The sequence below is a fragment of the Eleutherodactylus coqui genome, chromosome 3 (assembly GCF_035609145.1).
Source record: "Eleutherodactylus coqui strain aEleCoq1 chromosome 3, aEleCoq1.hap1, whole genome shotgun sequence".
NCBI classification, from domain to species: domain Eukaryota; kingdom Metazoa; phylum Chordata; class Amphibia; order Anura; family Eleutherodactylidae; genus Eleutherodactylus; species Eleutherodactylus coqui.
In genome coordinates, this window is record NC_089839.1 from 22,908,834 (window position 1) to 22,928,342 (window position 19,509).

General features: G+C 33.5%; 1 protein-coding gene across 1 annotated transcript in view; it reads left to right on the top strand.

The window, feature by feature from the left end:
• GLP1R (glucagon like peptide 1 receptor) overlaps nucleotides 1-19,509 on the top strand; it is a 347,609-nt gene that overhangs the window by 201,580 nt on the left and 126,520 nt on the right. Inside the window, exon 3 of the mRNA XM_066595302.1 lies at nucleotides 16,658-16,765. Within this exon, the coding sequence (XP_066451399.1) occupies nucleotides 16,658-16,765 (108 nt within the window). The remainder of the gene's footprint in view (nucleotides 1-16,657; nucleotides 16,766-19,509) is intronic.

Sequence of the window (19,509 nt, forward strand, 5' to 3'; positions counted from 1 at the left end):
ATAATACTGCCCCCTATTATCAAGAATATAACTACTATAATACTGCCCGCTATGTACAAGAATATAACTACTATAATACTGACCCCTGTGTACAAGAATATAACTACTATAATACTGCCTCCTGTGAACAAGAATATAACAAGTATAATACTGCTCCTATGTACAAGAATATAACTACTATAATACTGCCACCTATGTACAAGAATATAACTACTAAAAATACTGCCCCCTATGTACAAGAATATAACTACTATAATACTGCCCCCTATGTACAAGAATATAACTACTATAATACTGCTCCTATGTACAAGAATATAACTACTATAATACTGCCCCCTATGAACAAGAATATAACAACTATAATACTGCCCGCTATGTACAAGAATATAACTACTATAATACTTCCTCCTGTGAACAAGAATATAGCTACTATAATACTGCCTCCTATGTACAAGAATATAACTACTATAATACTGCTCCTATGTACAAGAATATAACTACTATAATACTGCTCCTATGTACAAGAATATAGCTACTATAATACTGCCCCCTATGTACAAGATAATAACTACTATAATACTGCCCCCTATGTACAAGGTAATAACTACTATAATACTGCCCCCTATGTACAAGAATATAACTACTATAATACTGCCCTCTATGTACAAGAATATAACTACTATAATACTGCCCCCTATGTACAAGAATATAACTACTATAATACTGCCCCCTATGGTCAAGAATATAACTACTATAATACTGCCCGCTATGTACAAGAATATAACTACTATAATACTGCCCCCTGTGTACAAGAATATAACTACTATAATACTGCCTCCTGTGAACAAGAATATAACAACTATAATACTGCTCCTATGTACAAGAATATAACTACCATAATACTGCCCCCTATGTACAAGAATATAACTACTATAATACTGCCCCACTATGTGCAAGAATAGAACTGAATAGAACTACTATAATACTGCCCCCTATGTACAAGAATATAACTACTATAATACTGCCCCCTATGTACAAGCATATAACTACTATAATACTGCTCCTATGTATAAGAATATAACTACTATAATACTGCCCCCTATGTACAAGAATATAACTACTATAATACTGCCCGCTATGTACAAGAATATAACTACTATAATACTGCCTCCTGTGAACAAGAATATAGCTACTATAATACTGCCTCCTATGTACAAGAATATAACTACTATAATACTGCCCCCTGTGTACAAGAATATAACTACTATAATACTGCCCGCTATGTACAAGAATATAACTACCATAATACTGCCTCCTATGTACAAGAATATAACTACTATAATACTGCCCCACTATGTACAAGAATAGAACTGAAAAGAACTACTATAATACTGCCCCCTATGTACCAGAATATAACTACCATAATACTGCCTCCTATGTACAAGAATATAACTAATATAATACAGCCCTATGTACAAGAATAGAACTACTATAATACTGCCCCACTATGTACAAGAATAGAACTGAATAGAACTACTATAATACTGCCCCCTATGTACCAGAATATTACTACTATAATACTGCCCCCTATGTAAAAGAATATAACTACTAAAATACTGCTCCTATGAACAAGAATATAACTACTATAACACAGCCTCCTATGTACAAGAATATAACTACTATAATACTGCCCCCTATGTACAAGAATATAACTACTATAATACTGCTCCTATGTACAAGAATATAACTACTATAATATTGCCTCCTATGTACAAGAATAGGACTACTATAATACTGCTCCTATGTACAAGAATAGTACTACTATAATACTGCTCCTATGTACAAGAATAGTACTACTATAATACTGCCCCTATGTTCAAGAATATAACTACTATAATACTGTCCCTTATGTACAAGAATATAACTACTATAGAACTGATTCTATGTACAAGAATAGAACAACTGTAATACTGCCCCCATGTTCAAGAATATAACTACTATAATACTGTCCCTTATGTACAAGAATAGAACTACTATAATACTGCTTCCTATGTACAAGAATAGAACTACTATAATACTGGTCCTATGTACAAGAATAAAACTACTATAATACTGCCCCCTATGTACAAGAATATGACCACTATAATACTGCCTCCTATGTACAAGAATATAACTACTATAATATTGCCTCCTATGTACAAGAATAGGACTACTATAATACTGCTCCTATGTACAAGAATAGTACTACTATAATACTGCTCCTATGTACAAGAATAGTACTACTATAATACTGCCCCTATGTTCAAGAATATAACTACTATAATACTGTCCCTTATGTACAAGAATATAACTACTATAGAACTGATTCTATGTACAAGAATAGAACTACTATAATACTGCCCCCTATGTGCAATATAACTACTATAATAGTGTCCCCTATGTACAAGAATAGAACTACTATAATACTGCCTCCTATGAACAAGAATATAACTACAATAATACTGCCTCCTATGTACAAGAATAAAACTACTATAATACTGCCCCCTATGTACAAGAATATAACTACTATAATACTGCCCCGTATGTACAAGAATATAACTACTATAATACTGCTCCTATGTACAAGAATATAACTACTATAATACTGCCCCGTATGTACAAGAATATAACTACTATAATACTGCTCCTATGTACAAGAATAGAATTACTATAATACTGCTCCTATGTACAAGAATAGAACTACTATAATATTGCCCTATGTGCAAGAATAGAACTACTATAATACTGCCCCTATGAACAAGAATATAACTACTATAATACTGTCCCCTATGTATAAGAATAGAACTACTATAATACTGCCCCTATGTACAACAATATAACTACTATAGTACTGCTCCTATGTACAAGAATAGAACTACTATAATACTGCCCTCTATGTACAAGAATATAACAACTATAATACTGCCCCACTATGTACAAGAATAGAACTGAATAGAACTACTATAATACTGCCCCTATGTACAAGAATATAACTACTATAATACTGCTCCTATGTACAAGAATATAACTACTATAATACTGCCCCCTATGTACAAGAATATAACTACTATAATACTGCCCGCTATGTGCAAGAATATAACTACTATAATACTGCCCCCCGTGTACAAGAATATAACTACTATAATACTGCCTCCTGTGAACAAGAATATAGCTACTATAATACTGCCTCCTATGTACAAGAATATAACTACTATAATACTGCTCCTATGTACAAGAATATAACTACTATAATACTGCCCCCTATGTACAAGAATATAACTACTATAATACTGCCCCTATGTACAAGAATATAACTACTATAAAACTGCCCGCTACATACAAGAATATAACTACTATAATACTGCCCCCTGTGTACAAGAATATAACTACTATAATACTGCCTCCTGTGAACAAGAATATAGCTACTTTAATACTGCTCCTATGTACAAGAATATAACTACCATAATATTGCCTCCTATGTGCAAGAATAGAACTACTATAATACTGCCCTCTATGTACAAGAATATAACAACTATAATACTGCCCCCTATGTACAAGAATATAACTACTATAATACTGCTCCTCTGTACAAAAATATAACTACTATAATACTGCCTCCTATGTACAAGAATAGAACTACTATAATACTGCTCCTATGTACAAGAATAGAATTATTATAATACTGCTGCTATGTACAAGAATAGAACTACTATAATACTGCCCTATGTACAAGAATAGAACTACTATAGTACTGCCCCTGTGTACAAGAATATAACTACTATAATACTGTCCCCTATGTACAAGAATAGAACTACTATAATACTGCCCCTATGTACAACAATATAACTTCTATAGTACTGCTCCTATGTACAAGAATAGAACTACTATAATACTGCCCCCTATGTGCAATATAACTACTATAATACTGCTCCTATGTACAAGAATAGAACTACTATAATACTGCCCCCTATGTACAGGAATATAACTACTATAATAGTGCCCCCTATGTACAAGAATATAACTACTATAATACTGCCTCCTATGAACAAGAATATAACTACTATAATACTGCCTCCTATGTACAAGAATAAAACTACTATAATACTGCCCCCTATGTACAAGAATATAACTACTATAATACTGCCCCCTATGTACAAGAATATAACTACTATAATACTGCTCCTCTGTACAAAAATATAACTACTATAATACTGCCTCCTATGTACAAGAATAGAATTACTATAATACTGCTCCTATGTACAAGAATAGAACTACTTAAATACTGCCCTATGTACAAGAATAGAACTACTATAATACTGCCCCTATGTACAAGAATATAACTACTATAACACTGTCCCCTATGTACAAGAATAGAACTACTATAATACTGCCCCTATGTACAACAATATAACTACTATAGTACTGCTCCTATGTACAAGAATAGAACTACTATAATACTGCCCCCTATGTGCAATATAACTACTATAATACTGCTCCTATGTACAAGAATAGAACTACTATAATACTGCCCTCTATGTACAGGAATATAACTACTATAATACTGCCTCCTATGAACAAGAATATAACTACTTTAATACTGCCTCCTATGTACAAGAATAAAACTACTATAATACTGCCTCCTATGTACAAGAATATACCTACTCTATTACTGCTCCTATGTACAAGAATAGAACTACTATAATACTGCTCCTATGTACAAGAATAGAACTACTATAATACTGCTCCTATGTACAAGAATAGAACTACTATAAAACTGCTCCTATGTACAAGAATAGAACTACTATAATACTGCCTCCTATGTACAAGAATAGAACTACTATAATACTGCCCCCTATGTACAAGAATATAACTACTATAATACGGTCCCCTATGTGCAAGAATATAACTACTATTATACTGCCCCCTATGTACAAGAATATAACTACTATAATACTGCCCCCTATGTACAAGAATATAACTACTATAATGCTGCCCCCTATGTACAAGAATAGAACTATTATAATACTGCCCTATGTACAAGAATAGAACTACTATAATACTGCCCCTATGTACAAGAATATAACTACTATAATACTGTCCCCTATGTACAAGAATAGAACTACTATAATACTGCCCCTATGTACAACAATATAACTACTATAATACTGCTCCTATGTACAAGAATAGAACTACTATAATACTGCCCCCTATGTACAATATAACTACTATAATACTGCTCCTATGTACAAGAATAGAACTACTATAATACTGCCCCCTATGTACAGGAATATAACTACTATAATACTGTCCCCTATGTACAAGAATATAACTACTATAATACTGCTCCTATGTACAAGAATATAACTACTATAATACTGCCTTCTATGTACAAGAATATACCTACTATAATACTGCCTCCTATGTACAAGAATATAACTGCTATAATTCTGCTCCTATGTACAAGAATAGAACTACTATAATACTGCTCCTATGTACAAGAATAGAACTACTATAATACTGCTCCTATGTACAAGAATATAACTACTATAATACTGCCTTCTATGTACAAGAATATACCTACTATAATACTGCCTCCTATGTACAAAAATATAACTACTATAATACTGCCTCCTATGTACAAGAATAGAATTACTATAATACTGCTCCTATGTACAAGAATAGAACTACTATAATACTGCCCTATGTACAAGAATAGAACTACTATAATACTGCCCCTATGTACAAGAATATAACTACTATAACACTGTCCCCTATGTACAAGAATAGAACTACTATAATACTGCCCCTATGTACAACAATATAACTACTATAGTACTGCTCCTATGTACAAGAATAGAACTACTATAATACTGCCCCCGATGTGCAATATAACTACTATAATACTGCTCCTATGTACAAGAATAGAACTACTATAATACTGCCCCCTATGTACAGGAATATAACTACTTTAATACTGCCTCCTATGTACATGAATAAAACTACTATAATACTGCCTCCTATGTACAAGAATATAACTACTATAATACTGCTCCTATGTACAAGAATAGAACTACTATAATACTGCCCCCTATGTACAGAAATATAACTACTATAATACTGCCTCCTATGAACAAGAATATAACTACTTTAATACTGCCTCCTATGTACAAGAATAAACCTACTATAATACTGCCTCCTATGTACAAGAATATACCTACTCTATTACTGCTCCTATGTACAAGAATAGAACTACTATAATACTGCTCCTATGTACAAGAATAGTACTACTATAATACTGCTCCTATGTACAAGAATAGTACTACTATAATACTGCCCCTATGTTCAAGAATATAACTACTATAATACTGTCCCTTATGTACAAGAATATAACTACTATAGAACTGATTCTATGTACAAGAATAGAACTACTATAATACTGCCCCCTATGTGCAATATAACTACTATAATAGTGTCCCCTATGTACAAGAATAGAACTACTATAATACTGCCTCCTATGAACAAGAATATAACTACTATAATACTGCCTCCTATGTACAAGAATAAAACTACTATAATACTGCCCCCTATGTACAAGAATATAACTACTATAATACTGCCCCGTATGTACAAGAATATAACTACTATAATACTGCTCCTATGTACAAGAATATAACTACTATAATACTGCCCCGTATGTACAAGAATATAACTACTATAATACTGCTCCTATGTACAAGAATAGAACTACTATAATACTGCCCCACTATGTACAAGAATAGAACTGAATAGAACTACTATAATACTGCCCCCTATGTACCAGAATATTACTACTATAATACTGCCCCCTATGTAAAAGAATATAACTACTAAAATACTGCTCCTATGAACAAGAATATAACTACTATAACACAGCCTCCTATGTACAAGAATATAACTACTATAATACTGCCCCCTATGTACAAGAATATAACTACTATAATACTGCTCCTATGTACAAGAATATAACTAATATAATATTGCCTCCTATGTACAAGAATAGGACTACTATAATACTGCTCCTATGTACAAGAATAGTACTACTATAATACTGCTCCTATGTACAAGAATAGTACTACTATAATACTGCCCCTATGTTCAAGAATATAACTACTATAATACTGTCCCTTATGTACAAGAATATAACTACTATAGAACTGATTCTATGTACAAGAATAGAACTACTATAATACTGCCCCCTATGTGCAATATAACTACTATAATAGTGTCCCCTATGTACAAGAATAGAACTACTATAATACTGCCTCCTATGAACAAGAATATAACTACTATAATACTGCCTCCTATGTACAAGAATAAAACTACTATAATACTGCCCCCTATGTACAAGAATATAACTACTATAATACTGCCCCGTATGTACAAGAATATAACTACTATAATACTGCTCCTATGTACAAGAATATAACTACTATAATACTGCCCCGTATGTACAAGAATATAACTACTATAATACTGCTCCTATGTACAAGAATAGAATTACTATAATACTGCTCCTATGTACAAGAATAGAACTACTATAATATTGCCCTATGTACAAGAATAGAACTACTATAATACTGCCCCTATGTACAAGAATATAACTACTATAATACTGTCCCCTATGTATAAGAATAGAACTACTATAATACTGCCCCTATGTACAACAATATAACTACTATAGTACTGCTCCTATGTACAAGAATAGAACTACTATAATACTGCCCTCTATGTACAATAATATAACAACTATAATACTGCCCCACTATGTACAAGAATAGAACTGAATAGAACTACTATAATACTGCCCCTATGTACAAGAATATAACTACTATAATACTGCTCCTATGTACAAGAATATAACTACTATAATACTGCCCCCTATGTACAAGAATATAACTACTATAATACTGCCCGCTATGTGCAAGAATATAACTACTATAATACTGCCCCCCGTGTACAAGAATATAACTACTATAATACTGCCTCCTGTGAACAAGAATATAGCTACTATAATACTGCCTCCTATGTACAAGAATATAACTACTATAATACTGCTCCTATGTACAAGAATATAACTACTATAATACTGCCCCCTATGTACAAGAATATAACTACTATAATACTGCCCCTATGTACAAGAATATAACTACTATAAAACTGCCCGCTACATACAAGAATATAACTACTATAATACTGCCCCCTGTGTACAAGAATATAACTACTATAATACTGCCTCCTGTGAACAAGAATATAGCTACTTTAATACTGCTCCTATGTACAAGAATATAACTACCATAATATTGCCTCCTATGTGCAAGAATAGAACTACTATAATACTGCCCTCTATGTACAAGAATATAACAACTATAATACTGCCCCCTATGTACAAGAATATAACTACTATAATACTGCTCCTCTGTACAAAAATATAACTACTATAATACTGCCTCCTATGTACAAGAATAGAACTACTATAATACTGCTCCTATGTACAAGAATAGAATTATTATAATACTGCTGCTATATACAAGAATAGAACTACTATAATACTGCCCTATGTACAAGAATAGAACTACTATAATACTGCCCCTGTGTACAAGAATATAACTACTATAATACTGTCCCCTATGTACAAGAATAGAACTACTATAATACTGCCCCTATGTACAACAATATAACTTCTATAGTACTGCTCCTATGTACAAGAATAGAACTACTATAATACTGCCCCCTATGTGCAATATAACTACTATAATACTGCTCCTATGTACAAGAATAGAACTACTATAATACTGCCCCCTATGTACAGGAATATAACTACTATAATAGTGCCCCCTATGTACAAGAATATAACTACTATAATACTGCCTCCTATGAACAAGAATATAACTACTATAATACTGCCTCCTATGTACAAGAATAAAACTACTATAATACTGCCCCCTATGTACAAGAATATAACTACTATAATACTGCCCCCTATGTACAAGAATATAACTACTATAATACTGCTCCTCTGTACAAAAATATAACTACTATAATACTGCCTCCTATGTACAAGAATAGAATTACTAAAATACTGCTCCTATGTACAAGAATAGAACTACTTAAATACTGCCCTATGTACAAGAATAGAACTACTATAATACTGCCCCTATGTACAAGAATATAACTACTATAACACTGTCCCCTATGTACAAGAATAGAACTACTATAATACTGCCCCTATGTACAACAATATAACTACTATAGTACTGCTCCTATGTACAAGAATAGAACTACTATAATACTGCCCCCTATGTGCAATATAACTACTATAATACTGCTCCTATGTACAAGAATAGAACTATTATAATACTGCCCCCTATGTACAGGAATATAACTACTATAATACTGCCTCCTATGAACAAGAATATAACTACTTTAATACTGCCTCCTATGTACAAGAATAAAACTACTATAATACTGCCTCCTATGTACAAGAATATACCTACTCTATTACTGCTCCTATGTACAAGAATAGAACTACTATAATACTGCTCCTATGTACAAGAATAGAACTACTATAATACTGCTCCTATGTACAAGAATAGAACTACTATAAAACTACTCCTATGTACAAGAATAGAACTACTATAATACTGCCTCCTATGTACAAGAATAGAACTACTATAATACTGCCCCCTATGTACAAGAATATAACTACTATAATACGGTCCCCTATGTGCAAGAATATAACTACTATTATACTGCCCCCTATGTACAAGAATATACCTACTCTATTACTGCTCCTATGTACAAGAATAGAACTACTATAATACTGCTCCTATGTACAAGAATAGAACTACTATAATACTGCTCCTATGTACAAGAATAGAACTACTATAAAACTGCTCCTATGTACAAGAATATAACTACTATAATACTGTCCCCTATGTACAAGAATAGAACTACTATAATACTGCCCCTATGTACAACAATATAACTACTATAATACTGCTCCTATGTACAAGAATAGAACTACTATAATACTGCCCCCTATGTACAATATAACTACTATAATACTGCTCCTATGTACAAGAATAGAACTACTATAATACTGCCCCCTATGTACAGGAATATAACTACTATAATACTGTCCCCTATGTACAAGAATATAACTACTATAATACTGCTCCTATGTACAAGAATATAACTACTATAATACTGCCTTCTATGTACAAGAATATACCTACTATAATACTGCCTCCTATGTACAAGAATATAACTGCTATAATTCTGCTCCTATGTACAAGAATAGAACTACTATAATACTGCTCCTATGTACAAGAATAGAACTACTATAATACTGCTCCTATGTACAAGAATATAACTACTATAATACTGCCTTCTATGTACAAGAATATACCTACTATAATACTGCCTCCTATGTACAAAAATATAACTACTATAATACTGCCTCCTATGTACAAGAATAGAATTACTATAATACTGCTCCTATGTACAAGAATAGAACTACTATAATACTGCCCTATGTACAAGAATAGAACTACTATAATACTGCCCCTATGTACAAGAATATAACTACTATAACACTGTCCCCTATGTACAAGAATAGAACTACTATAATACTGCCCCTATGTACAACAATATAACTACTATAGTACTGCTCCTATGTACAAGAATAGAACTACTATAATACTGCCCCCTATGTGCAATATAACTACTATAATACTGCTCCTATGTACAAGAATAGAACTACTATAATACTGCCCCCTATGTACAGGAATATAACTACTATAATACTGCCTCCTGTGAACAAGAATATAGCTACTATAATACTGCCTCCTATGTACAAGAATATAACTACTATAATACTGCTCCTATGTACAAGAATATAACTACTATAATACTGCCCCCTATGTACAAGAATATAACTACTATAATACTGCCCCTATGTACAAGAATATAACTACTATAAAACTGCCCGCTACATACAAGAATATAACTACTATAATACTGCCCCCTGTGTACAAGAATATAACTACTATAATACTGCCTCCTGTGAACAAGAATATAGCTACTTTAATACTGCTCCTATGTACAAGAATATAACTACCATAATATTGCCTCCTATGTGCAAGAATAGAACTACTATAATACTGCCCTCTATGTACAAGAATATAACAACTATAATACTGCCCCCTATGTACAAGAATATAACTACTATAATACTGCTCCTCTGTACAAAAATATAACTACTATAATACTGCCTCCTATGTACAAGAATAGAACTACTATAATACTGCTCCTATGTACAAGAATAGAATTATTATAATACTGCTGCTATATACAAGAATAGAACTACTATAATACTGCCCTATGTACAAGAATAGAACTACTATAATACTGCCCCTGTGTACAAGAATATAACTACTATAATACTGTCCCCTATGTACAAGAATAGAACTACTATAATACTGCCCCTATGTACAACAATATAACTTCTATAGTACTGCTCCTATGTACAAGAATAGAACTACTATAATACTGCCCCCTATGTGCAATATAACTACTATAATACTGCTCCTATGTACAAGAATAGAACTACTATAATACTGCCCCCTATGTACAGGAATATAACTACTATAATAGTGCCCCCTATGTACAAGAATATAACTACTATAATACTGCCTCCTATGAACAAGAATATAACTACTATAATACTGCCTCCTATGTACAAGAATAAAACTACTATAATACTGCCCCCTATGTACAAGAATATAACTACTATAATACTGCCCCCTATGTACAAGAATATAACTACTATAATACTGCTCCTCTGTACAAAAATATAACTACTATAATACTGCCTCCTATGTACAAGAATAGAATTACTAAAATACTGCTCCTATGTACAAGAATAGAACTACTTAAATACTGCCCTATGTACAAGAATAGAACTACTATAATACTGCCCCTATGTACAAGAATATAACTACTATAACACTGTCCCCTATGTACAAGAATAGAACTACTATAATACTGCCCCTATGTACAACAATATAACTACTATAGTACTGCTCCTATGTACAAGAATAGAACTACTATAATACTGCCCCCTATGTGCAATATAACTACTATAATACTGCTCCTATGTACAAGAATAGAACTATTATAATACTGCCCCCTATGTACAGGAATATAACTACTATAATACTGCCTCCTATGAACAAGAATATAACTACTTTAATACTGCCTCCTATGTACAAGAATAAAACTACTATAATACTGCCTCCTATGTACAAGAATATACCTACTCTATTACTGCTCCTATGTACAAGAATAGAACTACTATAATACTGCTCCTATGTACAAGAATAGAACTACTATAATACTGCTCCTATGTACAAGAATAGAACTACTATAAAACTGCTCCTATGTACAAGAATAGAACTACTATAATACTGCCTCCTATGTACAAGAATAGAACTACTATAATACTGCCCCCTATGTACAAGAATATAACTACTATAATACGGTCCCCTATGTGCAAGAATATAACTACTATTATACTGCCCCCTATGTACAAGAATATACCTACTCTATTACTGCTCCTATGTACAAGAATAGAACTACTATAATACTGCTCCTATGTACAAGAATAGAACTACTATAATACTGCTCCTATGTACAAGAATAGAACTACTATAAAACTGCTCCTATGTACAAGAATATAACTACTATAATACTGTCCCCTATGTACAAGAATAGAACTACTATAATACTGCCCCTATGTACAACAATATAACTACTATAATACTGCTCCTATGTACAAGAATAGAACTACTATAATACTGCCCCCTATGTACAATATAACTACTATAATACTGCTCCTATGTACAAGAATAGAACTACTATAATACTGCCCCCTATGTACAGGAATATAACTACTATAATACTGTCCCCTATGTACAAGAATATAACTACTATAATACTGCTCCTATGTACAAGAATATAACTACTATAATACTGCCTTCTATGTACAAGAATATACCTACTATAATACTGCCTCCTATGTACAAGAATATAACTGCTATAATTCTGCTCCTATGTACAAGAATAGAACTACTATAATACTGCTCCTATGTACAAGAATAGAACTACTATAATACTGCTCCTATGTACAAGAATATAACTACTATAATACTGCCTTCTATGTACAAGAATATACCTACTATAATACTGCCTCCTATGTACAAAAATATAACTACTATAATACTGCCTCCTATGTACAAGAATAGAATTACTATAATACTGCTCCTATGTACAAGAATAGAACTACTATAATACTGCCCTATGTACAAGAATAGAACTACTATAATACTGCCCCTATGTACAAGAATATAACTACTATAACACTGTCCCCTATGTACAAGAATAGAACTACTATAATACTGCCCCTATGTACAACAATATAACTACTATAGTACTGCTCCTATGTACAAGAATAGAACTACTATAATACTGCCCCCTATGTGCAATATAACTACTATAATACTGCTCCTATGTACAAGAATAGAACTACTATAATACTGCCCCCTATGTACAGGAATATAACTACTTTAATACTGCCTCCTATGTACAAGAATAAAACTACTATAATACTGCCTCCTATGTACAAGAATATAACTACTATAATACTGCTCCTATGTACAAGAATAGAACTACTATAATACTGCCCCCTATGTACAGGAATATAACTACTATAATACTGCCTCCTATGAACAAGAATATAACTACTTTAATACTGCCTCCTATGTACAAGAATAAACCTACTATAATACTGCCTCCTATGTACAAGAATATACCTACTCTATTACTGCTCCTATGTACAAGAATAGAACTACTATAATACTGCTCCTATGTACAAGAATAGAACTACTATAATACTGCTCCTATGTACAAGAATAGAACTACTATAAAACTGCTCCTATGTACAAGAATAGAACTACTATAATACTGCCTCCTATGTACAAGAATAGAACTACTATAATACTGCCCCCTATGTACAAGAATATAACTACTATAATACGGTCCCCTATGTGCAAGAATATAACTACTATTATACTGCCCCCTATGTACAAGAATATAACTACTATAATACTGCCCCCTATGTACAAGAATATAACTACTATAATGCTGCCCCCTATGTACAAGAATAGAACTATTATAATACTGCCCTATGTACAAGAATAGAACTACTATAATACTGCCCCTATGTACAAGAATATAACTACTATAATACTGTCCCCTATGTACAAGAATAGAACTACTATAATACTGCCCCTATGTACAACAATATAACTACTATAATACTGCTCCTATGTACAAGAATAGAACTACTATAATACTGCCCCCTATGTACAATATAACTACTATAATACTGCTCCTATGTACAAGAATAGAACTACTATAATACTGCCCCCTATGTACAGGAATATAACTACTTTAATACTGTCCCCTATGTACAAGAATATAACTACTATAATACTGCTCCTATGTACAAGAATATAACTACTATAATACTGCCTTCTATGTACAAGAATATACCTACTATAATACTGCCTCCTATGTACAAGAATATAACTGCTATAATTCTGCTCCTATGTACAAGAATATAACTACTATATTACTGCTCCTATGTACAAGAATAGAACTACTATAATACTGCTCCTATGTACAAGAATAGAACTACTATAATACTGCTCCTATGTACAAGAATAGAACTACTATAATACTGCCTCCTATGTACAAGAATATAACTACTATAATACTGCCCCCTATGTACAAGAATATAACTACTATAATACGGTCCCCTATGTGCAAGAATATAACTACTATTATACTGCCCCCTATGTACAAGAATATAACTACTATAATACTGCCCCCTATGTACAAGAATATAACTACTATAATGCTGCCCCCTATGTACAAGAATAGAACTATTATAATACTGCCCTATGTACAAGAATATAACTACTATAATACTGCCCCTATGTACAAGAATATAACTACTATAATACTGTCCCCTATGTACAAGAATAGAACTACTATAATACTGCCCCTATGTACAACAATATAACTACTATAATACTGCTCCTATGTACAAGAATAGAACTACTATAATACTGCCCCCTATGTACAATATAACTACTATAATACTGCTCCTATGTACAAGAATAGAACTACTATAATACTGCCCCCTATGTACAGGAATATAACTACTATAATACTGTCCCCTATGTACAAGAATATAACTACTATAATACTGCCTCCTATGTACAAGAATATACCTACTATAATACTGCCTCCTATGTACAAGAATATAACTACTATAATACTGCTCCTATGTACAAGAATATAACTACTATAATACTGCCTCCTATGTACAAGAATATACCTACTATAATACTGCCTCCTATGTACAAGAATATAACTGCTATAATACTGCTCCTATGTACAAGAATATAACTACTATATTACTGCTCCTATGTACAAGAATAGAACTACTATAATACTGCTCCTATGTACAAGAATAGAACTACTATAATACTGCTCCTATGTACAAGAATAGAACTACTATAATACTGCTCCTATGTACAAGAATAGAACTACTATAATACTGCCTCCTATGTACAAGAATAGAACTACTATAATACTGCCCCCTATGTACAAGAATACAACCACTATAATACTGCCTCCTATGTACAAGAATATAACTACTATAATACTGCCTCCTATGTACAAGAATATAACTACTATAATACTGCCTCCTATGTACAAGAATATAACTACTATAATACTGCCCCCTATGTGCAAGAATATAACTACTATAATACGGTCCCCTATGTGCAAGAATATAACTACTATTATACTGCCCCCTATGTACAAGAATATGACTACTATAATAATACTGCCCACTATGTACAAGAATATGACTACTATAATAATACTGCCCACTATGTACAAGAATATAACTACTATAATACTGCCCCCTATGTACAAGAATATAACTACTATAATACTGCCCCCTATGTACAAGTATATAACTACTATAATACTGCCCCCTATGTACAAGAATATAACTACTATAATACTGCCCCCTATGTACAAGTATATAACTACTATAATACTGCCCCCTATGTACAAGAATATAACTACTATAATACTGCCCCCTATGTACAAGAATATAACTACTATAATACTGCCCCCTATGTACAAGAATATAACTACTATAATACTGCCCCCTATGTACAAGAATATAACTACTATAATACTGCCCCCTATGTACAGGAATATAACTACTATAATACTGCTCCCTGATATATGCTCTTTCAGCAGATAATGAACATACAGAGATGAGATTGCAGAGATCAGTTTTTATTTGGTGTTCATTAGTGTCTATAATGAAGCCTCTTTTTCCCGCTGTGACATTCCTTACATCTTCGGAGTCATTACATCATTTGTGTTGTTTTGTGTTCTTCTTTGTCTCACATTTCTTTCCTTTTTCCTGCAGGAAGGTTTTGTAACCGAACATTTGATGATTATGCCTGCTGGCCTGATGGAGTTCCTGGGACATACGTGAATGTTTCCTGCCCGTGGTATCTTCCTTGGGCACATAAAGGTAAGATGCCGCTACCCAACTGCAAATACTTCCCTCATTTCAGGCTGTAAATCGCATAGTTTCCATTTAGAGGAATGTTCTACATGTGAATTGCTTCAAAGTGTAAATCTCCGTATCCTCTATATACACTACTCTACCGAAAGTAATTGGACACCTGAGCAATAATCCAAAGTAGTATTTACTTCTGTTCTTACTTAGTGGGGCTCCGTTGGCCATAATGACATTGGACACTCTCTGTGATATACTTTCTACTAACGTCTGCTACAGTTCAGCTGGTATTTCCCTCCTTTCATCTTAAAAATGTCTGGCGAGTACTCTCAAAGAAGATGCATCGACCCATCTACTTCCTATCGATCCTCATCTTCTTCTTCCTCTTTTTTCTCTTCTTTTTCCTTCTTCTTCCACTTCCCTTGCCTTCTTCTTGTTCCTCTTTCTTCTTCCTCTTTCTTTTCTTTCTTCTTCTTCTTTTTCTTTCTTCTTCTCCCTCTTCATTTTCTTTCTTCTTCGTCCTCCTCGTCCTTTTCTTTCTTCTTCCTACTCCTTTTCTTTCTTCTTCCTCCTCTTCCTTTTCTTTCTTCTTCCTCCTCTTCCTTTTCTTTCTTCTTCCTCCTCTTCCTTTTCTTTCTTCTTCCTTCTCTTCCTTTTCTTTCTTCTTCCTTCTCTTCCTTTTCTTTCTTCTTCCTTCTCTTCCTTTTCTTTCTTCTTCCTTCTCTTCCTTTTCTTTCTTCTTCCTTCTCTTCCTTTTCTTTCTTCTTCCTTCTCTTCCTTTTCTTTCTTCTTCCTTCTCTTCCTTTCCTTTCTTCTTTCTCCTCTTCCTTTTCTGTCTTTTTTTCTCCTCTTCCTTTTCTGTCTTCTTTCTGCTCTTCCTTTTCTGTCTTCTTTCTGCTCTTCCTTTTCTGTCTTCTTTCTCCTCTTCCTTTTCTGTCTTCTTTCTCCTCTTCCTTTTCTGTCTTCTTTCTCCTCTTCCTTTTCTGTCTTCTTTCTCCTCTTCCTTTTCTGTCTTCTTTCTTCTCTTCCTTTTCTGTCTTCTTCCTCCTCTCCCTTTTCTTTCTTTTTCCTCTTCTTCTTCGTCGTCGTCATCTTCTTTGTCTTCTTTGTCTTCTTCTTCGTTGTCTTCTTTGTCTTCTTCTTCGTTGTCTTCTTTGTCTTCTTCTTTGTCTTCTTTTTCGTCTTCTTCATCATCATTATCTTCTTCCTTCTTCTTCATCATCATCCTCTTCTTCCTTCTTCTTCATCTTCATCATCATCCTCTTCTTCCTTCTTCTTCATCTTCATCATCATCCTCTTCTTCCTTCTTCTTCATCTTCATCATCATCCTCTTCTTCCTTCTTCTTCATCATCATCATCATCATCCTCTTCTTCCTTCTTTTCCATCATCATCATCATCCCCTTCTTCCTTCTTCTTCTTCTTCATCATCATCATCCCCTTCTTCCTTCTTCTTCTTCATCATCATCATCCCCTTCTTCCTTCTTCATCATCATCCCCTTCTTCCTTCTTCTTCTTCTTCATCATCATCATCTTCCTTCTTTTCCATCATCATCATCATCATCTTCCTTCTTTTTCATCATCATCATCATCATCTTCCTTCTTTTCCATCATCATCATCATCTTCTTCCTTCTTTTCCATCATCATCATCATCTTCTTTCTTCTTTTCCATCATCATCATCATCTTCTTCCTTCTTTTCCATCATCATCTTCCTTCTTTTCCATCATCATCATCATCTTCCTTCTTTTCCATCATCATCATCTTCTTCCTTCTTTTCCATCATCATCATCTTCTTCCTTCTTTTCCATCATCATCATCATCATCTTCTTCCTTCTTTTCCATCATCATCATCTTCTTCCTTCTTTTCCATCATCATCATCTTCTTCCTTCTTTTCCTTCATCATCATCTTCTTCCTTCTTTTCCTTCATCATCATCTTCTTCCTTCTTCTCCTTCATCATCATCTTCTTCCTTCTTCTTCTTCTTCATCATCATCATCATCATCAGTATTGGTGAAGATCCAGTTCCTTCAAACTTAATCGGACTTAACAGAACCAGACTTGAAAAGTTCACTCATCACTTTAAAGGACCTCCGAAAATAAGAGCCAGGGTCTACAGTGCAATGTGATTTCCTTTTAGTTTGGGTGCTTATATCAAGAGAGCAGAATTGTGAATGCAGCTCTGGATGTGACTGGAGTATAAGCCGGGGTAACTCTAGATCACTATAATGTTTATAATAAACAGCACATCAGTATGGGAAGTGCTCAGCTAACATTTCAGCAGGTCTCATGATGCTCGTAGCCTCAGATGAACGGCACGCGTGATGCTCCCATATGAAGCGTGATATTTAACGGGCTGCAATGGTGACAGCTATGAGGAGTATTTATCAATCATCCTTACTCGTCCTCCAGACGCAGCTGCACAAGAGACCTGAAGAAAGGATCACAGATAGCATTTACCTCTGCGATCCTACATGGAGGGGGACAGGAAATATCAACCAGTGATAAATGGCCGCAGCGCAACCGATCCGCCGCACATCAGACCTCCAAGAAGTGCTGAGTTCTGTTCAGTGAAGATCACATCATCTGTATCACACACGGTAGGATTAGATGCATTAGCGCAGCAAATAGTACCACACATGATAGGATTAGATACACTGCTTTGCAGAGAGTACCACACGTGATGGGATCAGATACACAGCTCTGCAGAGAGTATCACACCTGATAGGATTAGATACAGCAGCTGAGCAGACAGGAC